The sequence below is a fragment of the Halichoeres trimaculatus genome, unplaced genomic scaffold (assembly GCF_033239565.1).
Source record: "Halichoeres trimaculatus isolate MK-OKI-2021-1 unplaced genomic scaffold, fHalTri1.1 fHalTri1_scaffold_6, whole genome shotgun sequence".
NCBI lineage: Eukaryota > Metazoa > Chordata > Actinopteri > Labriformes > Labridae > Halichoeres > Halichoeres trimaculatus.
This window is the reverse complement of record NW_027437184.1, coordinates 23,204,992-23,229,599: the sequence shown is the minus strand read 5'-3', so window position 1 is coordinate 23,229,599 and position 24,608 is coordinate 23,204,992. Positions and strand designations below refer to the sequence as shown.

The following is a 24,608-nucleotide window of genomic DNA, read 5'->3' as shown; positions in this document are numbered from 1 at the left end:
ATCAGCATAAAAATGAACTGATGATTGCTCTTTAGCGCTGTTACATCAGCATTAAAGGCAACATCTCTTAATGTTGTGATCTATTTTCTTTAATTTGGTGTTTGGTGATATTCTTTTCAGTTCTCTTCAGTGATTATAGAACAGGACTGAGTTCAACACAGAGCTGCATTCAGCCCACAAGCAATAGGTCTGTTCTGTGATGTTACTAAAGTCCAGTCAGTTGAAAAGGTGTGAAATCTGTCTGTGGTGTTGTTTCTCTGGTAGTATTAAATGCTTTTGACATGAATTGCATCATCCTGGAAGGTGTTCCTGCGGTTTTATGAACCCTTGTGGACCTTCGCTCGTAAGCACACGTTAATTGCAATGCAGTCCTATGAGAAAAATTACTTTTTTAAGTCACAGCCAGACTGTCATGTTTGTCTTAACTCAGTGCTTTTATACTTTTAATTACGGCATGTCTCATTATGCAATCTGGCTATCCATCAAAACCTTTCCATGTCCTCTCGAGGATTAAGTTCTCCTCGCATTAGGTATTTTAGAAATAAGAAGCAGCTCATTTCCTGAGAGTTTTCAAATTTGTCTGACTGGGTTATTCATTACACAGAACTATATCGGTGTGTGTTTTGGGACAGAATTGTCATCAGTTTAATCAAACAAAAGTAGTGACTGATGAGATAACACTGTGTGAAAAAAAATCTCTCCTCTTATAAAGAGAATATACTTAGTGCTACAAGTTTAGCTAACACTTGTAAGCAACTATTGTGAAAGACAGATTGGTAACTCCTCTGGTAGGTGATGGTTTTAGAATATGTTAGACGTACACAGTGATGTGCGTCTGTGCGTCTGTCCATCTGTATTGTGCCCTCTACCTCCCGTACCCCCTGACTCCTGAAAACATGTCCTACTTTCTGGCCCTCCTCGCCTCACTTCCCTCCTTCCACTTCTCTCATTCTTCTCCTAAACCCCTCGGCCTCCTGGGAAGCCCGTATCTGGGTCAGAGATGTGCCGTGAATGGAGTCCTCACCAGACTCAGGACAGAGCCCCGCAACCTCGATCGATATTCTGCCCACACCCCTTTGGAACATCTATTTTCAAATGTGACTTTTTCTCACCCCTTGTGCCATTTCTCTGCCTGACTTGCCTTCCATCTCTGAATCAGCATGGCTGGCTACACAATTTCACAGGATCTCTCACGCCAAAAGGGACCCCAGAGAGGGAGAGCCTGGCTCCTTGCTCCTCCACTCATCCTGTGTGTAGCCCCTCTGAGGCGCTTATCTAAACTCTGGTCGCTGAGATGTTTCTCTCACTCTAACTGCACCGCTGCTGCTGCTGCTGCTGCCTTATACACTATGCTGCACTAGTGGATCCACACGGATGCATGCAACACGTCTATGAATTAGTCATTTCTTACCACTCGGCTCATTCATCAAATTCAGTTTGTCAGACTGAGCCACTCCCTTCCTCTCAGACTGTTTGTCTGTCTCTCTCTGTCTCTCCAAACACAGATGCACTCACGCACACTCACACACACACACACATATACAGTATAGCATAGTATACTGCACAGCCCACACCACAGTGGGTGGCTCATCTTTATAAATATTGAAATAGTGGAACAGCTAGGGTTCCAGCTGAAAGCACCTTTCATTTTGCCGTGCCTTCATCTCAGCATAATTGCTTGCCTTTCTCTGCCTCTGTAGCAGAGTGTGTGCAGCAGGGAGTCTTAATTGTCTTAGAAAGTCTGTCTTTACTCGATCAAAACTGACACAACCTCTATAAAAGCTTCCATCTGAAGTATCTCAAGAGTTTATGCAATTCAATTGTGTTTGTTGATTGTGTTTTCTACATGAAAGGACGTTTTAATAACCGTCGTTGATCCTCCAGTTTGATTAAACCAACCTGAGATGTTTTCATGATGTCACCTTGTCTCTGTGTTTACAGATATGACATCAGATATGAAAAAGAGGACTTCCTGCTTCGGATCAAGAAAGCAACAATGGGTGATCAGGGAACCTTCACCTGCCTGGCAGAGAACCGTGTGGGTAAAGTGGAGGCCTCTGCCTACCTGACCATCAGAGGTGGGTAACTGCCAGAGGACCCAAAGCTCATAACCCATCCCTGATAAATCTAGTGTCTCCCAAAGCAGGCCACAGGACAATCACTCCTTTATTGCCCACTTTACGAGCGTTATTGCCCCCCTGCTGAAAAGGCCAGGCCCAGCCACAGCTTCTCTTTCATATAACAGGCTGATGTAGTTGATTGTTTCAGATCTCCAGCTAGGCTCCAGATATGAACGATCCAACCAGCTTTAAGTGAACAGTTATGGCTTCTCCTGGGGGGGCCATTCTCCATCCACTCGCCCACTCACTCAATATTTACACCATATCTGTGGGACAAAGCTGTTCTGTAGTAAAGGTTGATGCTGTAAAAGTAAGACTTATTGCTATTGGGCAGAACAAATCCCTTCTGTGTTCTCTTTACATTTTCATTATAACTTTAAAGTGTGAAAACTTTGATCACAGGATGGAAGATATGTCGTAGTTTACTTCGAACTTAAACCCTGATCGCAGCCATATTGGCCTGGATATGAAACAGGTGTTTTTTCCTTGATGTTTCTGAAAAGAAAAGTTAGGTTGTTCCAGTTTTAGTCACTAAATACCAATAACTTTTCACAACAGTGGCCGGTACTACTTCAGTGTGAAGCATGTGTACTCCTCATATCTGAATCCGTTCATCACTCAATGCTTCAGTGCGATTGGAATGACAGGATGAGGTTTTTATCTAGTACCATGAGACTCAAAAAGGCAGAATTAGCCAACAACTGAAGTAGAGTCTGACCCCAGTTTTAAGATAATTGTTAATACCACACCTCAAACCAAAATATATGGTGTCTCACAGAGTGTAACGTCCAAAGATGGCGAACCCAAAATGACCATTCAAGTGTGAAGATGTTTCTGAAAATAGCACAAAGGTGTAGTCATTACCAGACTCATCAACAATCTGATCAATACCTCCAGTGTTAATTCAACAGCAATTTTTGTCAATTGTTTTTTTTTCTCTGACAAGGTGATGACAAACTAGACTTATATCTAAAGCTCTAATGAACACATATTTTCTCTTTGTTGATGAGGCAAGGGAGAAACTGGTTTATTACTTCATTGTTAGACATGTAAAAAATCCTTAAAGAGGGGCGTTGTGATATTTTATAGGCGTTATAATGGATGACTAGTATACTTGTAGGAGCTTTACATAATATACAGCAGAAAAAATATCCCTTCTTACACTTGTGTTTTAGTAAACTCTGATTTCCACCTCTATCTGAAACACTTTGTTTTGCTGCTGACCCCTTAAGGCTCCCCATGCTACAAACCCCCTTCACTCTGATTGGCCATCCCTCTGGAGGCATGTTGGGGGCAGGCCTTGGTGTTTCAGGCCCACTCCTCCAACTTATAATGAAGTAGTTAGGAGATTCTCGTGCAATCACCTCATCATTTTAGCAGGTCTCATGAAGATCTTGTGCTATCTTATAGTCAGAGTGGTGTTGTATTAGAGCCAGTAATATACATCATACTTCTTATTTCATACTTTACATCAAAGATCCCATTACATTTACAGTTTCTTGTGTTTTTATCATTCCTCATGCATGGCATGTTTAATACCCAGAAATTTTCTAACCCAGTCTTAAAATTGGTGCTGGAGAGAAAGGAAGAATCATTCTCAAAAAAAAAACAAAAAATATATCTTCCTGTTTAGCCAGATTTGTGCGTCTGCTTGGGTAACATATTAGTTCCCAATTTACGCACATTGTGTGGACCACAGATGTCTGGTTTAGATTTGTCAAAATTTTATCTCAATTTACAAGTTAACAGTATAAACAAAAGTTGTTCTTTTAGGCAATATTGGTAGTTTTTACCCCCTTTCCACTGTTGCCAAGGTTCCATTTCCTAGAGGCCCAAGCCGTCACCTGCTTTCGGTGACTGAGCTCCAACCTCTCTCCTCCCCTTTAATCTTCATGGATGGAAACCCAACTCCATCTCATTCATTTCTGAATTTCATTCTTATTTTTTTTCTGTCCCTCTGTTCTACTCCTCTGCTTTCCTTCTCTCTGTGTGTGTTTATATCACCCACACCATTGTTGTGTCACCAGCTCGCCCCGTCGGTAAGTAAGAGCTGATCCCATTGTGCATGCCCTTTCTGTTTTCTGATCACACACTTGTATGCATGTACTTCACAAAACATGTTCCACAAACTAACCCTGGACATGCATATCTACATTGTAACTATCAACCTTTGATTTCCCTTGATAGTTATTTAGAGACATATCACTTTGCTTCTTTTAAAGTGGGGGCCTAGGTACATTTTGGTTGATGTGCCTTATTTCAACAATTCAAAGTGATAATTTCAGGCACCTTTCTATGTAGCTGATATCATTCATTCTAAGGTTTTCACAGTTGGATGAATGGCTTGTGTGATTGGCATAGTGTAGAAGTAGTTCATAAACATTTACAAAGATGATGCATGAACCTTGTAGCTGCTGGCTTGACCTTCAGTCCAAACCTTTTTCCTATTGTACCAACTCCCTCAGTGAAAACTTTTTAAGTCTGTGCTAATGTGCTGCTATCATTTTATGGTTTATTTTACCTTTAACCTCAGAGGCGCCCCAGTTTGTGGTGCGACCCCGAGACCAGATTGTGTCACAAGGACGAACAGCTTCTTTTCCCTGTGAGACCAGAGGTAAACCTCAGCCCACTGTCTTCTGGCAGCGAGAAGGTAGCCAGGTGAGATAACTGATTTTGTTATACAACTTCTTTTGTCTGTGTGTGGGGATCTGTGAATTAGGGTTGGGCACCAAATTAGGGACCTTTATAGGTAGTGACTGAATTCTGTCAAAAGTACGGAGTACCTATTCACGTGGAATCAAAGGTACCATGTTTTGGTACCTAAATGCATCCTTGTGACTGTGAGGGAGTGGAAGAGTAGATGATTTTCCATGTTGGACATCAACACAGCATTGCAAGGTTTTATACTGAAGAATAAATATGTTAAATTGAAAAAAAACCCTAAAAACTGTATTATTCAAAAAATTGATATTTTTTCCAAACAAAAAGTACCAAAAATTGGTACCATTGAGTACCGGTACTGATTGCCAGGTACCGGGCATCAATACTGTATCATTTCAAATATGAAAGGTACCCATCCCTACTGTGAATTAAAGTGGATTATTGTATCAGCATTCCAGCCCACATTGCAAAATAGACATAAATCTTGTGGCAGTGTTTGGAGTAGAGTACCTAAAATGGCCAATGATTCGACTAAAAGGATCAAACCAGGTGACAGCAGAGCGTGGTTCAGTTCCACATGCAGATAATGAAGTGGTCATTTATCATCAATCTACACCAGACGGACTGGCTAATTCACTGTGAAAGAAACAATGTCATGTGCTGCATTAGAGTCATTAGACATAATGAAAGCAGGCTAATGTCCTTTCCTGCCCATCAGCTTGTCTGCTTCGGGTGCAGAAAGGGACAACGCTGATGCTTTAATTTTATGACCATGGCTTCAGGTTATCACAGCAGGATTTTCATTCTGTGGATAAACTGCACTTGAAAGTGCAGTAAAAAAAAAAAAAACACTGACCAACATTTTCAGCTGAAATGTTCTTGATTGTTCAAATACGTCAGCAAATTAACAGCTTATACTGGACAAAATGTTGGCTCTTTAAATGTCGGCTTTTCAAGGAGACGAAGTTAGTAAACATAAGATATAATAAACTCACTCTTTCTGACCTTATCTGGGAAATTTTATCAGGGCCTATTTCTGTCATAGGGCTGCAAAGGAGAAATTAGTGTCATCGGTATTAAGAGGGAACATGTATGTTCAAGATAAAAGATGTCCTTTTCCAAAAACACAACAACAAATTTATCTTTGGGGCACAAAGAATACCATGAGAGCTTTATGTGATAATATACATCATACATAACCATGCCATCCCGCTAACCTTACTCCCCACTTCCCCTCCTTGTAGGATCTTCTGTTTCCCAACCAGCCAACACAGGATGACAGTCGTGTTTCTGTGTCCACAAATGGAGAGTTGACCATTTCATCTGTGCAGCGCTCAGATGCAGGGTATTACATCTGCCAGGCCCTCACTGTTGCAGGCAGCATCATGGCCAAGGCCCAGCTTGAGGTTGCAGATGGTAAGACTGGGCTCATAAAAAACCATGTGAATACTCTTTTTTTGCACTGTAATTTAATTTACTTGATTTTTTACCCCAAATCAAGCCTTTACTTCATCTCATTGTGGAATAATCATGCTAAATTGCAAAAATGGTGGGTAGCAGATACAATGATCACCCCTTATTTATTTATTTTTTCAGCCTTGCCATTTGGACATCCTAACAGCCAACTTCTTCTTTTAGTATTCATTAGCATCATGTTCAAATTAAGTTAAATGTTTTTTTAATTTTTATGGGGATAGTTCAATTTTTTTCGAAGTGGGGCTTTAGGAGGTTCATGTCAGTATTAAGTGCACAGGGGATCACAGTATTCTCAACTTTGCCTTTGAAAAACTGGGCACAGAACCAGTAAAGCAGCTGGGCTATCAGTCCTTGCAGGTAGGGCTAACTTTACAACGCAATTTAGCAAGTTTTAAAGAAATGCCACCCTAACGGTTACATTGATGCAAGTGTGGGCTATATTTGCTCTTTTTTTAGCATACTCTTCAGTCTAAAAGCCCATTTGTTTCAGTACTGTTGGCGAATTCAACACACGTCTCCTAAAGCCTGTAACATTAATGGTGAAACATCTTAAGGCATGCTTTGTAATTTGGGACTTGTGAAAAGTAGTCTACATTTAATGTCGGTGCATTCATTCTACTGTGTTGTAAAATCATACAAAATTACTCACACCATCTCGTAGCATTGTCCAAGCATCATCCAAAATCTCAGTCTGCGTATCCAAGGTAAATTCTCTGCCCACACTCCTTCCTGTATGTGTATATGTATGTTTGTTCTAAAAGCCTGTCCCCCACTTTTCATTAACACCTTACTGTGGTAAATTTGAATGGAGTGAATGGACTGAAACAGTGTAAAATAAAACTGCCTCCTTGATGGAGAGACACTTTACACTTGTTTTTTTTCTTTCTTTTTTTTTTACAAAGCTTTAATGTCAGCATTAAGTGCTGAGCCGCTGCCAGCTGGGAGCTGTTTATGCCCCTCTCTCCATTTGTTTCTTGGCTTTTCCTCCCACACATTATTAAATTAACATCTGTTGAAGTGTTTTTTTTTGGAGGGGAAATGACTTCTGTTCTGTCACTCAGAGAAGATGGATCAATATCAAAATGTTTGGTGAGGAACACAAGGCATGGGAGGAATGTGCTTGATTCATGACTGAAATCAGGGAGCTTCTATAATACCAAGTGGCATTTTGGAAGCTTGCACAGTGTCATATTTAGCATTACTGAACATTAGTGGCGTCCTCCAATGAATCAAACATTTCTAAAGGTTCAGACGTGGAGTGGTGCTACATCCAGGGTTTTGCCTTGCATGTGTGACTGGCAGGTTTATCAATTATCCAGGAAGACTTGAAAGCATGGTATGTGCTGAAACTGTCAGATGAATATTGGGATTCTTGTTTTGTGCACTCTAATGCACACACACCACTACATTCATTGGCATGCAAGCTGAGAGAATCTGTGTGTTAGGATCAGAAAAGGCATAGTATAAAGCACTTTCTTACTGAGATGTGTTTTAAACCTCCTAAGCATAAAGATAGACGTTTCAGATGCTGCAGAGGCGGTTTGACATATACTTGAAGATGTGAAACTTGATCTCCATTTGAATGCAGTCCAGCTGCTTGGAATCCAAGCTGACCACAGCAGCAGCCCTCAGTATAGCAGCAAGCTAAACTTTCTTTTTTTTTTTTCAGGACACATTTCAAGCCTACGGGGGATGAGTGTTTGATACAAGATAGCTTTTTAGTGTAGTATCACTTCGACCTGTCTGACTGATTCCTTCAGACACTGAGGATGCCTGGAGGCTAACACGGCTACCAGTGTGAGGCTAGATCAAAGAGTTCAAACCCTGACCATGAGAGTCACCCTTCAACTCTAGTTTAGAGCGGTGGTGTAGAAGTGTTTGTAGGAACAGATGCTTGGTTTAGATGCTTTTATCTCATCAGTGTTCAATCAGTAATCAGGAAGGCTCAAGCAGTAGCAGATGCACTGAAAGCACTTAGCTCTACCATTATCTGCAAACTTTTGTTTAAACAGTTTTGTCTAGTTTTGCAGATCAAATGGCGTCTGGAATTAATAGATGATAAACAATCTGTAAAATCAAGATTTTATTATTATCTTTTTCACAAAGTCAGGGTCACAATTGCATTTGCACTAGTGCTACAACAAAAGAGAAACACCAATGTAATGTTGCTGTTGGTTTTGTTGCGCTGTTCATGTAATGTTACCTGATGAACAAGTGATTGACCATCTTTCTTAAGCTGTATGAAACCATGTACAGCACAACAGCTAAGTGAAGACAAAACTTTAAGAGCGCTCCCTGCTGACTGACTGCAGTATCGACCTAAAAGCCTACCTCCTCTAGTACAGCAGAGGTGACAGTCAATTTTTTATCATTATCTAGAGGTAAGTCTTTATCTTACTGGAGAAGTTTACTTTCATTTCATAATAAATGTTTAAAACAAAGAGTGATATCATGACTGACAGCTGTGTTAATAAATATGTGTCCTGCAGTGATTTCTTTTTATCAGATTAGCAAAATAGAGGCAGAACAGTGAGAGAAAGCATAACAAAAACTCACACGAGTCATTGCGCTTTCCATCCTCACAAGTGTTGGATCAAGATCACTTTGAGAACCTGCTGTGGACTGTACCAACCTGGAGATGTTTCTTGATGTATTGATCTGGATATATCTTGGTTTGGATGGTATTTTGTCTTCTTTTTTTTATTATGGGCAGAGATAAATGCACAGTGTCCATATGTTTACCCAAAAATGGTCTGGACTGTTGTGACACAAATGCTAATTATTTTTCAGCAACCCATAATAATTGGCATATCACATTATGTTGCTTGCTTCCCCATTCTTTTACCATTTCTCAGTTATTCTGCCTGAGTTGCTGTGTTCGTCATTGTGCTGCAGAAGGTGTGATGAAAGATAAGGCTTGGGGAACCTGCTGTAAACACTTGTGTGAATGGAGACGGACCTGATAACAGCGAAGAGCAGCAGTGAGGAAATTGGAAGTGGTGGGAATAGTTACAAGGCCTACTGAGCTTCAACACTCCAGAAATTACTGTTTGGGATTGCAGAGGCTGTTTTCCAGATGATATAACACCCTTTAAAAAGCTTTAAATGAGATGAGCTGTTGTTCTGCTTGGCATGCTAATTCTGAGTTGAGTTTTTTGTGCGTGTGTCTGGTTTTCGGTTCTGTTGGGGGCTCGGGGGGAGGGTTGCAAAGAGGGAGGAGGTGCAGCCATGAGTCAGAGCAGGACAGGATGTGTTGAGAGGTGTTATAAAGAAGGTATGGTAATTAGCACCGCGGGTGAAGCATCGTTAATCCTCCCCCAGTAATTAAAGCTCAAAGGTGTAACGCAGTGCCATGAGCACACTGCCCGTCTGTGGAAAAGCCTCACAAAACAGTCACTTCCCCTCACAACAAATCCAGCAGATTGAACCCTAACATCTTGGGCCTGCAACCACTCATGCAATTACTGCAATCACAAATTAACACCTTGTGATAAGGTCATGTCTGTTTTTTTTTCACAAATCCCCAGAACTTAACCCATTGGAACCCAAATTGATTGCTCCATGCCAACACCATGACATCAACTGAGCAGTTTAAGGAATGTTGCAAACAATACTAACACCCTGTTAATGGTTATTATTTGTAGCTCTGAAGGACCGCCCACCACCAATCATTCGGCAGGGCCCATCCAACCAAACGCAGGCGTTGGGGGGTGTGGCCCTTCTCAGGTGTCTAGCATCAGGTGACCCAGAGCCTACAGTCACCTGGCAAATAAATGGGGCCAGTCTGCTTGGAAAGGATCCACGGTTTTCTCTGCAAGAGCATGGCAGCCTTCAGATCCAGGGTACCAAGGTGAGTTGTTGCGAATCACTAAGAAGGAAGACACTGCAGTCTTTTTATTCATTTGATTTATAGAATAGAGTAGAATAGAAAATACTTTATTTATCTCTGAAGGGCAATTCAGGAGTCACAGGGGCAATCAAGAAAACAAAAGTAAGAAAGTGTATAGAAAGAGCAAAAATGTCCATAAGAAAATAGATAATGATAATGACAGCTTGGCCATCCTTCTCCTGTCAGCCAGCCTCCACCTCCACAGGGTCCAGGACTGAGCTTCTTCAGCAGTCTGTTCAGTCTCTGTTTCCTGTATCCTGTCTGCTCACAGCAGGTGAAGCTCTTCCAATGTGGGGTAGCTCATCCATCTTATTGGAGATAGATCTTACGTTCCCAATAACGATGGATGGAAGGACAGGTCCATGTCGTCACTTCTTAGCTCACACCTGAGAACCAGCACGTCATCCTCACCTTCTTCTCCTCACCTTGTGGGAAAACATCAGGCCTTGCACCAGTTAGCATTGACATGCTACAGACTGCTAACAGCTGATTTCACATGTAAACAATGCAGCCATAGTTACACAAAGGACTCCAGACAAACACAGGAGAAAAAGTAGTAAAAATATCACTGAAGACAAAAACCAGTTTGGTGTCCACGACCAAAAAACGAGCCATACAAAGTAATGATCTACTCCAAATACAAAGATTACAAAAAAGAGATGAAAAAATTGAAAGAAATGGATAAAGAAGAGAGAGATGATGCAACAGGCAGACACAACCAACAGGGTGGCACCTAGCAACGGAATAATTTCTAAAAAATATATTAAATATTGAATTAAATCTCAAGACTCAAAGTCAGCAGCTGATGTAGGAAGTGGCTACTGTGAGTAAAGGATGATGTATAGTGTGTGGGTGGTTTGGGGACTTACAATCCTGACAGAGTGAACAGGACTGATGCAAAACTGGGTTGTGCACCCTTTGTATAAATAATTTCACTTTCTAACTGCTTAATCAACACAAAATATTGTTTTCAGGGTGATTTCATTGAGTCAGAAATAAGGTTTTTAGCCAACATTACAGACCATAACTGTGTGGGTCTTACTCAAGAGTTTTTGACCATCAACCTGGTCTGTAAATGTTTGCACTTTGCAACCTCTTCCTGTACGTGGCTGATGAAAGAGAAGTTCTCTCGTCTTGCCAAAGCTGATGTCATCTGTATGTAACTCAACTGAACAAGTGCAGAAAGGTAGCTTTTAAAAATGAATAGGGTATTGATTTTTATGAGATGTTAAATGTTGCTAGTTAGCCCTGAATCTTTGAAGCAGCGGTTAAGCTCAAGGACTCGAGGACAGGCTCCAGTGAGAGGAGTCAAAAAGGGCTTATATAATGGAGGGACTGCAATAGACGGTGTCCCGTCATAGTGTCAAAGTGCTCTGCCTGTGTCACTCTCCCCCTTCTTCACCCTCTAGAGAGACAGCGTAGAGTTGTCAGCAGCTCCTAAGGCATAGGCAATATAAAGTAGATTGTCATATCACTTATATCCTGTGTCAGCACTGACGATGATAATGTCGATGGCTCAGGGAATGGAGGGTGACTATTATTGGAGGAAATCAATTAAGGAAATTAATGTCAGCTCTTACTGGGCTCTCTTTTTTCCTTCCTCGGCCAGAGCTAAAGTTTCCTCTCATCCACTCTCCGGCTTTTCTCGAGCCAAATGCAGGCCAGTGAAGGTTAATGCATTTTTACTGTACTACTAGCTGCGAACCTCCTTCCAAAGCCCAGACTGACGTAAGAGCTTGTAGAAACCATCTGGGATCACAGTTACAAAGGCTATTGGATTCAGTGGAAAAAAGCAACAGAGAGCAGCATAAAAGCTGTATTATTTAGGATTTGGATGAGCAGTAGAAATAGTTAAGAGTTTCACAGACAATTTCACCCAAGCTTTTTTTTTTGGTGTGAATTTGTTTCTGTTACACTCTGAAATAAGCAGGGACTTGTTTGTGTGATGATAATAAAAGTATAATGTGTCTGTCTTAGCTGTCTGATTCGGGCCTGTACACTTGTGTTGCCACCAGCTCCAGTGGGGAGACATCCTGGAGTGCCTACTTGGATATCAGAGGTCTGCTTCAGTAGAAATAACTCACATGAAAAATTAACACATTTTTTGCATATCAAGCATAAAATTACTGAAAACACTTTTCTCCTGCAGGTATTAATTTTCCATTCCTTCATTTTCTCCTCTGTTAGACTCCCCTGACCTCGTAGACTTCATGTCTCACAACGCGTCTGCCCTCCCAGGGCCGCCCTCCAAGCCAGAGGTCACTGATGTCACCAAGAGCAGTATCTCGTTGTCATGGGAACCAGGGCCAGAGGCGGGTTCCCCAGTGTCGTCCTATGTCATCGAGGCCTTTGGGTATGTCTGTGACCTATGGCCCCTGGCTACATTAAGTGACCCCAAAAAACTCTCATGGCAGTAACAGATGGGGGTGCTTTTTGTGGTGCGGAGTAGTTTCAAGGAAATCATTCTGGCTTTCTTTTCTTTTACAATGGGGAAAATATTCTGGTATTTAAGCTCTAATGCTAATCATTTGGTAATAAAAGCTCACTTTAGGCAGTTCATGATTGGCACACGAGTATTAGCTTTTTACTTTTCCTATCAAAGAGTTGACTAAAAGGATGAGAACACAAAAGGCCCACAAAGGAAAGTGTTTCATAATTGTTACTCTGATCACTCTTTTTGATGATGACATGCAGCACTTTAAAAGATTTCCTGTCATTATTATGTGACATGCCATTTCTGCTTCCAGTCTCTAGCAACACGGCTGCAAAGTGCTGCCCAAAATAAATTGTCTACAAGACGTGCATAGGGATGAAAATAATCCTCCTAATTAATAGGATTTAATCACGCTCCTGTTACAGTCAGTCGGTGAGTAACAGCTGGCAGACAGTCGCGGACCGCGTGAAGACTACCAAGTTCACAGTCACGGACCTCCGACCCAATACTGTCTACCTGTTCATCATCAGGGCGGTCAATGCTCAAGGGCTTGGGGACCCCAGCCCCATGTCTGAGCCAGTGCGGACCCAAGGTACAGGAATAACAACATCCTTTAATGGATTCTAACTGAGCATTGGTATTCCACTCTACATGCATATATTCCTTTCTGTCTCACAGACATTAGTCCCACAGCACAGGGGGTGGATCATCGGCGTGTGCAGAAGGAGTTAGGGGATGTGGTGGTCAGCATGCATAACCCTGTGGTCCTCAGCTCCACTGCAGTTCAGGTCACATGGACTGTAAGTACCTTAAATATCTGAAACATGAACATTGATTTAAAGCCTCATTTAACGCAGAACAGTAGAAAGAAAACTGAATGTCTGGGCTTGTTAATGAACATTTTACTTGTGCTGCTATGTTTTTTTGGGGGGAAAGATTGCACACACGGTAAGCACCATGGGATAGTTACACATTCATAGTCTGAACAGATGGCGCTCCATCAATTTAGAATGGTTTAAGGTGATGCAGGAATCAAGACTAATGTTCCTGTTCAGGACAAATATATCACCATTAGGTGCTACATGTGTCACTTCTGGAGGCAGTTTGCAGTCAGCTCTTTATCTGGGAAATGTTCTGTCTGTCTGCTGGCAAGGTGTCCCCGCTGTCTGCTGTTCTAGGTTAATGACACACCTCGGATGGGCTTACACCAGTCTGCTATTTTATGCTTGTCAGTACAACAACCATGTACTTTAAAAGAGCCCACAGAGTGACACTGTGACAAGATAAAGGTGGGTTTGTGGTCGACACATTCATTTTTTGACCAGGCTCCTTTCTCAGGAGGAACACTCAAAATCTTTTGCAGTCCATGTCTGTGGATTGTATGACAAGCATGGACTGTATACAAAGTGAATGTAGGATCTTTTTTCTTGAAAGTGACTGCCTCTCCCAAGCTGATAACCCTGTGAGCAGTTTCCTAAACTTTTATTTAGCAGAAATCGAGAGTGAAGCCAGAGACCTGTGCTCAAGTCACACTTACAGCTAAAATACACTTTATGCATCTGCAGTGCATCTCAGTTCAGTTATTGCAAACGGATCTAATAGGTTTCATTCAAATCAATGTGTCAATTCACACTGGATCCATTCTGTTGTAGTAAGTCTGCATGGCTGGTCCGTCGTGCTGCAGGTAGTAGCAGCCATCCTATTTTTTGACGGACGCGGAGCTGTGATGCATAAATTCAGGGAAGATCGAGCGGGACAAGAAGTCATGACCAGAAGCTACCTAAAAACACTATGTGACTGACATAATGAGCGGAGCCAGACCAGGAGTCAACAGGTTTGAGGTTTTACAGCCCAACATGAATGAAGAGAGACTTGTGACTCCAGCTGTCTGTCAGTCATGCTGCTTGTTGGACTGAACACGCAGCTGCAGCCTAATGCAGTCAAGACGCAGCGCAATGGAGTCGCACTGCAGATGTATCTGGTGTATTTCAAGCATTGTATTAGCCAAAATCATGGCAAACACATCATCTACAGCTGCTATAGTGTTTCCTGCATTTAGACCTATCTGTGTAGACCAATCAAGCATATTTTCCTGTCTTATTTTCAGTTTTTATCTTTAAAAAAAATGCCTTTTATGGATATTTATTGTGATTAAAACTTGAAAATCAACTATTTTGACTGTTTGCTATGAATCATCTGGCTACTAGTAGCTTTCTCTACAGTTGTAGTAGTTGGTGTAGCATTCTTAGTCAGCTAATTGTGACATCAAGCAAACAATATTTTGTTGAGTCCATACAGAATGAACCAACCAACATAATGTTCATTTATAGTTTAATATAAAAAATAATGAAGTACTTTTTAATGAACAGAGGCTGCATTTTATGACTGTAAAGGGTTTTTGTTATTTACTGAAAACATGAAAGACAGAACCAGGTCTAGCTGCTGCCTCATAGACTTGAGACCTGGCTTGGTCTGGTCCCTTCTGGTTACAAGCAATGGTTTCTGGTTACATTTGTGTGTCAAGTCTTTGTCAATAAAGTGACATAACATTCAGTTGGTAAATGATTGTACAATTTGGAGTAAAGGCTAAAAATTCTTTCCCCAAACCCCTCATGTTATGTGAACTTTATCTTGGAGCTAAAAAACTGAAAACCAAGTTTCTTTCAAGAGACTGTTCAGTACATTGAAAGGTCTTTTGCCTGTGTAACAGCAGTCTTGTTTGCGAGGCATACCTTCCTTTTCATCTTACAGCAACTAAATGCAAAATTCCACTGCAGTGAGTCAAAGTGGAGTGAGGAGCAGGTACACAGAGGCTATCTTTAAAGAGAGCAAACACAGAGAAAATCAATTTATTTCAAGGCTCTGAACATATAAAATCCTACTCTGGTAACATCCTAGGTGGAAATACATCATGTGTTTATGAGGTTTTCAGATTCATAAATCTTTGGGATGACAACATGTGGACAGAGGCTTTACAGTCAAAGCAAGCAGATCCATCTGATTCTGTATGTTTGAACTTGTTGGATGACAAGCTTCTGCTTTAGATGACATGTAAAAGAATTTTCTTGCTTCTGCCTTTAACAAGCTTTTACTTTGACTTGTATCTGTTACACATCTGACAGGTCTCTGGGAAAAAAAATCCAACTGCTGTGATTCATTTTGACTCCAAATTGTGCTTCAGGTCTCTTTCTCAGGGGTTCTGTTCAGATTTGCCAAATATGCAACAACTCTCCTCATTTAGTTTCTTGCTTCTCTGCTGCTAATTAAACTGTATGATTAACTAAGCGTGCATTGTCGCCGACGGAGGACGCTAACCGAATGCTGATCCAGAGCTCCAAAGCACTTTCCACACAGATGCACAACCCCTCCTACATAATTACCATACAATATGTCTTCATCCCACTCTCTCTCCTCTTCCCAGGTAGAGAATCCATCCCAGTTTATCCAAGGCTACCGAGTTCTTTACAGGCAGACTTCAGGTCTACCCTCCCCAGGGCCGTGGCAGATAGAGGACCTGAAGGTCGCCTCAGAGAGAGACATAACTCTCTCAGGTCTAAAGAAAGGCATTGTGTATGAGATTAAAGTGCGGCCATACTTCAACGAGTTCCAGGGTGCAGACAGCGAATCCATGACAGCACGCACGATGGAGGAAGGTAAGCGTGAATTAATTTTCATTTCTCACACAAAATGATTTCTCTGCTGACTGTATGGGAGGGAATTTAAGATGAAGTTACTTATGCATGAGCGGACGCTCTTGTGTAAATGATTCTACCTACTTTTACATTAGGTTTCTGCTAGTTACGGCTTCGTGGCTACATAATAATGGATAATGGCATTTCAAGTACACCCACCCACGCACGCATGCTGCTGCAGTGCCATGTCCCCTGTGTGTGAAAACAGGTCTCCCAGACAGCTCAGCAGGGGTCTGTGACAAGCCTGGGCCTCTGTATGCAGAGGGGGGAGGACACAAACTGTCTCTTTTGACATAAGCCCAACTTCTCACTGCTCCTCTGTGGACCCCTGCTGCCGTGTCTCTGTCACACACCAACCAAACCTGTGTGATATGAGGCTCATTTACTAACACATACTCACTCACACACACTCACACACACACACACAAACTGACACTCCAATTAGTTTATTAGTGACATCACCTTCATGTTCCACTGTAAGCACAGGTCCATTAGCTATGGGTTAACCTCTGGCTAACTATTGTTATGGAAAAGTTATTGTCATTCAAGAAAACTTGTTGCAATTTTGAATTGCACAAGGGCTTTACAATGTATTTTACAGAAGAGGTACTAGAGTATTACAGGGGTGGCAAGAATGTATCACTCATAAGGGTATAAAAGTAGAGTGTTAAAGAGGGGGTATTATTCTAAAGTTCTACCTTTTTGTAGAAAATATTTCAGTAGTAGACATGGACATTGGACTTGGGCTTTGGAATGGCTTTTCAAAAAAAATTACATTATCTCCTTTCCTTTCCTTTCCTTGCCGGTCCCTTCTGCCAGTCTGTCATACCTGTTTCCCCTCCACTGTCAAGGATTTACCTCCACTGTTTGTGTTTCATCCCTTTCTGGCCCTCTTAGTGCTATAATAGTTGATACCATGTACTATATCCCTATGCTGAGTCACATGACCAGCTGCACGGAACTCCTAATCAGTGTGTGACATCATCAACTGCAGCAGAGTGAAGGGTCAAATTTATTCACAAAAATTTTGGAAACAACTCTTCACAGAGGCAACAGTTTTACCCAAATCTGTGTAAAATTTGATATTTTTGTGGGAAATTTTGTCAGGAATCCATCCACGACATTAAGCTGTATGACTTTTACTTTTTTGTCTAGAGGCCTGAATGCGGCAGCCTGCATGGGCAGGAATAAGGAATCCTATGTATTTTAATTGAGGGAGCTGGGAGGGCTTCGGTGGGGTTCATTGACTTTGAGGGCTCATCATTCAAAACCAGGTCCGAAACGTCAAAGTCCCTCACAACTTTTGAAAAGCAGGGTCTAGTCTGTCAAGTGAACTCTTCCTTTGGGTGAGGACCCTAACTATGAGCATTCCTGACCAAAATGGTTACTAGAAACTCAGATTGCCTGACTATTGTCCTATCTGTGCAAGGATACTTCTGTGTATGCCTTGAAGTAAACTGGATAGAGGAGTAGCTAATTGCTAATTGTAAACATAGCTTACTCCACTGCTAAAATGAACCTCTAAAGGTTTTACAAAAAACAATCACGGCTCATTTACTTTGCCCAGCTCTTTCAACCCCATTAGTCAGTCTTTATCAGCAGGTAGCACAACAACCATTGATATGAATATGGATCTGTTGTCGATCGAGCTAAGTAGCTGTTGTCTTTTCTCCTCAAGCAATATCCAGACATCTCTAATAATCTAATCTCTAATGATTTCAGCACCTTAACTCAAAGTCCATATTTTTTTCCAGGAAGTCCTAGATAGCTTATTCCAGGAAGTCCAAAACAAGTTGTGATAGTAGCACTTACTAACCTTTTGTTTCAACACAATATTCTGCAGATCATACTGCATGTACAGATAAAGACCATGTGATCAACCTCAAAAAGAGAACGGAAAAACAAAGTCATCTGCCTTGTGTTTGTTCATTGGACTAAAAAGTGTTAATTGAGGGTTATTTCCTAAAAGTTAAGTTGTGGTTGGAGGGCGTTGTCTCTTTTTGTATGTCCCTGGATTCAGGTGCTGCATCAGCTGGTCTGTGTAAACGCAGCTCGTACTGGGAGAAAGTCATACTGAAGACCATTAATGCTTCTTCCTCCCAGTAGGAGAATGAAAGAGGGGGGTGCATGAACAGAGGACACCACTGGTACAAAAAGAGAAACTCAGCTCACCATAGCCCAATTAAAATGGCCACACAGGATCAGGAGAGGTCTTTGCAGACCGCAGGACAAGCCCTAGCTACTTGGGATCCTGGAAATGAGGCATCATGGTGCAGGAAAAAATTGGCTTGATCTGCAGATACTCCAGAGCCCCAAATTGTGCTGCTCTGCAGATTTCTGAGCAAAAACACTCGATATCCATCACAGCCAGATTGGGAATGTGGCAGTGCCTTTGTGAAAATGCACCAGAGGGCGTCTTTGGGGTCTTTGGGGTCAAAACAGCTGATGTCTCCAACTGCATACAGGGTGAAATTGTGTATCAAGATTAATGACCCTCGCAGTCCTTCGATGAGTTGTTAGGGGGAGAAATGTGGCCAGAGGCTGCAGACTCTGTGACCTCACTGTCATAACTGTCGTCAATAGGATCCACTACTCAGATCAAAGGAGATGTTGCTGTGTGCCAAAGTTCCAGGCAGGAAGAGCTGCTGAATGAAGATATACTGAGGGTCAGCGAGGAGAAAAGACAGGGCCATCCTGTGTGGAATGGAGTTCCTGACCCTGCCTGGATAGATTTGATTTAACATTACATGGGTGTTATGTGGGGACAGTGAGGTAGACACTGAAATGTTTGCTAATTCCTGAATTAATTAGCTTAATTGATGCACTCATTTGCATAACAGGTTATGTTTAGCACTTTATATAGCAGGACATTAAGCAGCTTAAGTGCCTTTTGTTTAATTGCACAGCTGTGACTAAAAACTGAAATGTTCCCTCAGACACCAGAGGCATTAATTGCTCTAAATTACTCTGCAGTGTCCATGAGTCCAAATATCAGTATTAGTCATATTATCAACAACATACCCTCTGACCTTTTCTGCTGTTGTGTACATTAATTGCAATGTTTTCCTGAGTCATTATTGCTGGTATTGCAGCCAATATTCATCCTCAGGGATATGCAGAAGTTGCAGAACTACATTTCATACTTCCATTCTTCTCTTAATGTAAACCTTGGACTGGCTGGACGAGCTTCTCAAACTTGCTCAACACTGAATTACTTTTGAGGAATTTGACCTTAAAACTCACCAGGATGTTGCTATCACATTAGCGAAGCAAAACATGTCCTTTTTGATGTCTCATTTCTGGTGAAAATGGTAGTGAACATTGTAAAACTGAACATGACTCTCCCTCCTACTTCGTCATTCCACTCACATCCACATACAGTGTGTAGCACTTGCTGATATTACGCTCGTTCTTGTCTCGTGGGAATTGTCTGAAGCAGCTATTGTGTGAGGCAGAATTCAGGATGTAACAGCAGTGTTCAACAAAACATTTCAAATAAGAAGATTTAAACTGCCACTTACTGGATTGAGCTTGTATTCACGCTGTCTGCTTATCCTTTTTTTGGAAAGGAAAGATATTCAAAAAGGGAAAAAAAGAGTATGAAAACAACAGCTTTTTGCCTCAGCCCAAGGATTGTTGTGACAGTCCAGATGTGCTATTTCCACAACCGAACATTTTTCTTTTATGTCAAAGCCATTATTCTGTGTTCATGTGCTTTAAAAACAAAAAGCATCTGGAAGATGCAGCCTGACTCTGGTTTCTATCACTATTTTTTCATGAAATAAGATTTAAAAAGACAAATGATAAACAAACTGTTCCAGAGTGAAGTTTAGTTAATTAGAAAATGCAACACTTGACTCTCTTTGCGCTCCACTGGAAGCTCTTGTTTTCTTTCCCTGGATTTATTCTGGTTCATGATTTGATTTAGTTCAATTTGGCCAACAAAAATGATTTATTGCTTACACAGTGATGAACCAGAGAGGTGCACTAATTTTCTCCCCACTAAAAGCCATTTTCATCCAAACTAGTTAATGTCTCAGCAAATACTTAAAGGCAATGTGAGGAGTTTGTAGCTGATTTTGAAATTGTGTTATTCTCACACTAAAACCTTTTTACGACCCACAAAGTAAAATCAGATTATTAGTGACGATAATGGTTAATTCTTTGTGTTGCACTTTAGAGCTGAAAAGAGCTGAGAAGATATTCCGTAATCACCCAGAACATGGTTGGGTTAAAACCCTGCTAGGAGAGTTTCTCACTGAGGAGTAAATTTGCAAGAAATAGACTTTTCAAGGCTTTAAGAGTGTGTATCATGCTTTCCCATATCTTAAGTGTGTATACAAAGAAACAGTGCTGGATGTTCATGCGCAATTTAAAATACCAACATGTTCATTTGTTGTAGAAATCCCTGATTCTGTTTGTAAACTGCTCTAAATGGTCTGCTCTGGAAAGTAGCTCAACATCTCCACAAGAGCTGCTGAAATGATGAGGTCACACCATTAAAAACTCTTGACTGGTTTATGAAATGTTAGAGGGCGGGCCTCAAACACCAAGGCACAGCTCTGCCCCTCGCAGGTTTCCAGAGGGATGGCAAGTCAGAGGGGAGGGGGTTTATGGAGTGGTGAGTCTTAAGGGGCAGCAGTTAAAACCAAGTATTTCAGAAAGAGACTGAAATAAAGGTTTTCTAAAACACAACTGTGAGAAAAAAGGAATTTTTGGCTGTGAATTATGTTAAGCTGCTATGACGGTTTCTAACATACATTAGAGCAAGATAACAAAAAAAAAAGCAAAAGCTTCACTTTTTTGGATCATCATTTTAGACTTTACAACCAGGCCTGTACTTTAAAAAAACTAAATGGATGAACGATTGTATATGAATACAATGAACACTTGAATCTAGGATAGGTATGAAATGCCTATGACACTGTGTTGAAACCATGTCAGCATTTATACTTTTCTTTTGCTTTTTACGGAGCATTTACTCACAGGTTTCATCAAAGTCATTTTGATAAATATATTAGAAATACAGTTTGTCAAATAAGGCTGATTTTATTGCTGAAACTGCCAGCCTTTCTACTTTTGTGTCATCATGCTACATCTGTTTCTCTTTTAGACACTGAATAAATCATTTATTGGAGTTCATTTCCAGCCTTGAAAAAAAAAAAGTAATTTTGCAACCATTAAGCACCAAAGTTAACTTTGCTGACATTATCTTATGCTTATCATTTGGTTTTATTAATCTCCATCCCAGTACAGTCACTGCTTTGTGTTGTCTCACTGTTTCTCTGTGAGCACATTCATTGCAGTGCACTCCAGCCAATTAGAGAGCCAATCCCATCTGGAGAAGTTAAGTCACAGTCACCACATTGCTCTCTAGCCAGGTGGCAAACAAGAAAATTCCTGTCACGGCCCACCTGCTTTGGCTTTCCTGCACTGCTGTGTCTCTCAGTGCCTTGCTTACACTACACTGCAGATAGCATTATTATTTTGCAGCTCCTTAATTGGGTTCCGAGTAGTTATTTCATCCACTCGGTCACAACATAATGATAGTTTTAATTGGAATCACGAGAAACTATGTGCCCAGAGCGGTTGTGGAGCCCATTTGGTTAGAGTTGATGATGTGCTCAGTTGCATGGCCACGGTGTTTGCCTGCAGCCTCTTTAAATCACAGATCTGTCCGTGCTGGTCATCAGGACAGATTGATACATTTAAAAAAATGACCCGTTAAACGAGCGGATTTGAATTTGGCACCGTAAGGCAAAGCTTGTCTGCTGACCATCTCAGAATCCTCGTTACAGGCAGCGGAGATGGACCATTTTCATCCAGATATGATATGCAAAATTGAATACAGCTACTCTGGAAGCATTTACGTGCGGTCATAATGGTTTTAATCCATTATGGAAGTGATGTTAGCTACTGGGCTCGGCCATTTGTTCTTGGCAGGAAGACTTTAACTCATGTTTTAACTTTCTACTCTGCCTGAAACGGTTGTGATTTATGCGATTACTAAAGTGCAGTTGGCCCTCAAATGTTTAGTTCGTGTAACTTGTGATGCCAGTAAGATAATAGATTTTTAAAATGAGCGAAATAGAAGAATGGTGTATTTTAAGGTCCAAGTGCATCCTGGTTATGTGCAAACATTTTACCATTAAAATATGAAATTGAGATGAAGTGCTTTGCTAGCCATCTGCTACACTGGCTTGAAAAGTACTTTGTTGTATGGCTTGTTCTATGAATATGAATTGAGGAAGTGGGTGAGACAAATCCTTCTTTTAGCATGAAAAAAAAAAACAGAGAGACACTTGTTCTGCTTAAAACAATGGGTTACACTCTTTATTCTGTTCCAGCTCATATTTCCTCTCTTTTTAAATCCTTTCACGCCACCAGCACCCAGCGCACCCCCAGAGCAAGTGACAGTTTCAACAGTCGGGAGCCATAACAGCACATCCATCAGCGTGTCATGGGACCCTCCCCCCTCTGACGAGCAGAACGGTATCATCCAGGAGTACAAGGTAACATCAGACCCAGCACCTGAAACACTGTATCAAAGTATATATTTTATTAATGAACTGTAAAAGCCTTCAATGAATTCTGTCTGCTGTGTCTGTCTCCGTCAGATCTGGTGTCTGGCCAACGAAACCCGCTTTCACGTCAATAAGTCTGTGGACGCAACCATCCGTTCAGTGGTGGTTGGGGGGCTGCAGGCTGGTGTGCAGTACCGTGTGGAGGTGGCTGCAGGCACCAGCGCCGGGGTGGGGGTCAAGAGCAAACCTCAGCTCATCATCTTGGGTAATCCACTTACACACACTCACACGGCAAACCTGGAGTCAAATGAAAAGACCTAATAATGGGGGACCTGGGTCTCCTTCACAGATACGGGGGTCTAGAAAAATGATTTATCAATTTATTGCACTTGAAAAAAAGAAGATTGCGCTTTACAAATGCAGACGTCCACTGAGAAATCAATAGCGTTTCATTAAGGGTAGTGTCTGGTAACACTGCCAAGTACTGTTAGCCATATCAATAATCCTCTTCAATATGTGGGCAGCTGGCGCTAACAAAGTAGACAGTGTTTTTGTAGGAGCTTATCAGACTATCACATCTTATCAAACGGCTAAAGGATGCCCAGAGTATATAAGCCCAGAATCAATATGGGAGCCCCGGCCAGATGCTCTTCATCTGTGACTTTTGACTGATATATAATAACACCCTTAACGCACAGCGAAAAGGGGAAACACAGGCCTGTGGACCGCAGCTTAATGATGAGGGTGGGGGCGAGGTTGGGGGCCAGAGGGGGGTGTTCCTGCAGGAGACTGTGAATCTAATTTCACAGCACAGTAGCCGCAACAGAAAATCAAACTCTGTCAGAGCTGCTCTGTCAATCTTGTGTCTTGCAGCTCAAGTTGATAAGTGCACTGCTGAATTGATTTACTCTGCCTACATATTGGATGCACTGATGCTGTTTTTTTATTTTTATTCTTTAAAAATATTTTGCTTTTATTACCTTTACACTCCCACGATGTTGCTTTTTTGTGATCTATGTTTCCCCAGTGAATCATTCCTTAAAACAGCTTCTTTTTGAGAAAAAGCACAAAGAAAAACCTTTTGACCCATTCTGCAGTTGTAATCAAGCAGATTTTTGTTGTTGTTTTTTCTCAGTAGGAAGGTTTTGTGAACACAATGAACTGAATAGATCCACACACTCAACCTTTTTCCCTTTTTTAAATTGTGTGTTGGTGCATTGTGCCCCCAGGTGCGGAGCTGCGGGACATAATGACGGGTTCAGAGGGCAACAACAGCATTTCAGACGTGGTCAAGCAACCAGCCTTTATAGCTGGATTGGGAGGCGCTTGCTGGATTGTCCTCATGGGCTTCAGTGCTTGGCTGTACTGGAGGAGGAAAAAGAGGAAGGGACTAAGCAACTATGCAGGTAAGGAAAAAGAAAATCAATTTACATGGTTCTGCACCAACACAGAATCTCAAAGCACACCGGGTCTCCCTCCCTCCACTGGAAGCTGATGTCATCACAGATGCGACTCCATTCGAGACGACTAAAAAGCAGAACAAAGGGAATATATTCAGCTCAGATGGAAATAGGCCCTATTGACTTTAATTCAGTGTGCACTGATGTGCATCGACTGTGCTGAGTTCCATCAGCACAGCACCTCAACACTCTAATACATTCATGCAAGATAAGTAATTTAACATCCCCTTCCATTACCAGACCATGGCTGGTGTTGTTTGCACATTAACACGAAGCGCGCTGAGGTTAACATATGAAATATTCTCGTCCCTCTGTGAGTCAAGCATATAGCGCCAGGCCATTAACATAATGT

At 41.5% G+C, this 24,608-nt stretch overlaps 1 protein-coding gene across 1 annotated transcript in view; it reads left to right on the top strand.

Annotated features, from left to right (window-relative positions):
• LOC141791504 (roundabout homolog 2-like) overlaps positions 1 to 24,608 on the top strand; it is a 99,417-nt gene that overhangs the window by 61,458 nt on the left and 13,351 nt on the right. The window contains exons 6-17 of the mRNA XM_074672037.1: positions 1,942 to 2,078; positions 4,654 to 4,778; positions 6,026 to 6,197; positions 9,902 to 10,107; positions 12,124 to 12,205; positions 12,334 to 12,499; positions 13,006 to 13,172; positions 13,259 to 13,380; positions 16,002 to 16,233; positions 22,660 to 22,784; positions 22,890 to 23,061; positions 24,026 to 24,202. Coding sequence (XP_074528138.1) covers positions 1,942 to 2,078; positions 4,654 to 4,778; positions 6,026 to 6,197; positions 9,902 to 10,107; positions 12,124 to 12,205; positions 12,334 to 12,499; positions 13,006 to 13,172; positions 13,259 to 13,380; positions 16,002 to 16,233; positions 22,660 to 22,784; positions 22,890 to 23,061; positions 24,026 to 24,202 — 1,883 coding nt within the window. The remainder of the gene's footprint in view (positions 1 to 1,941; positions 2,079 to 4,653; positions 4,779 to 6,025; positions 6,198 to 9,901; positions 10,108 to 12,123; positions 12,206 to 12,333; positions 12,500 to 13,005; positions 13,173 to 13,258; positions 13,381 to 16,001; positions 16,234 to 22,659; positions 22,785 to 22,889; positions 23,062 to 24,025; positions 24,203 to 24,608) is intronic.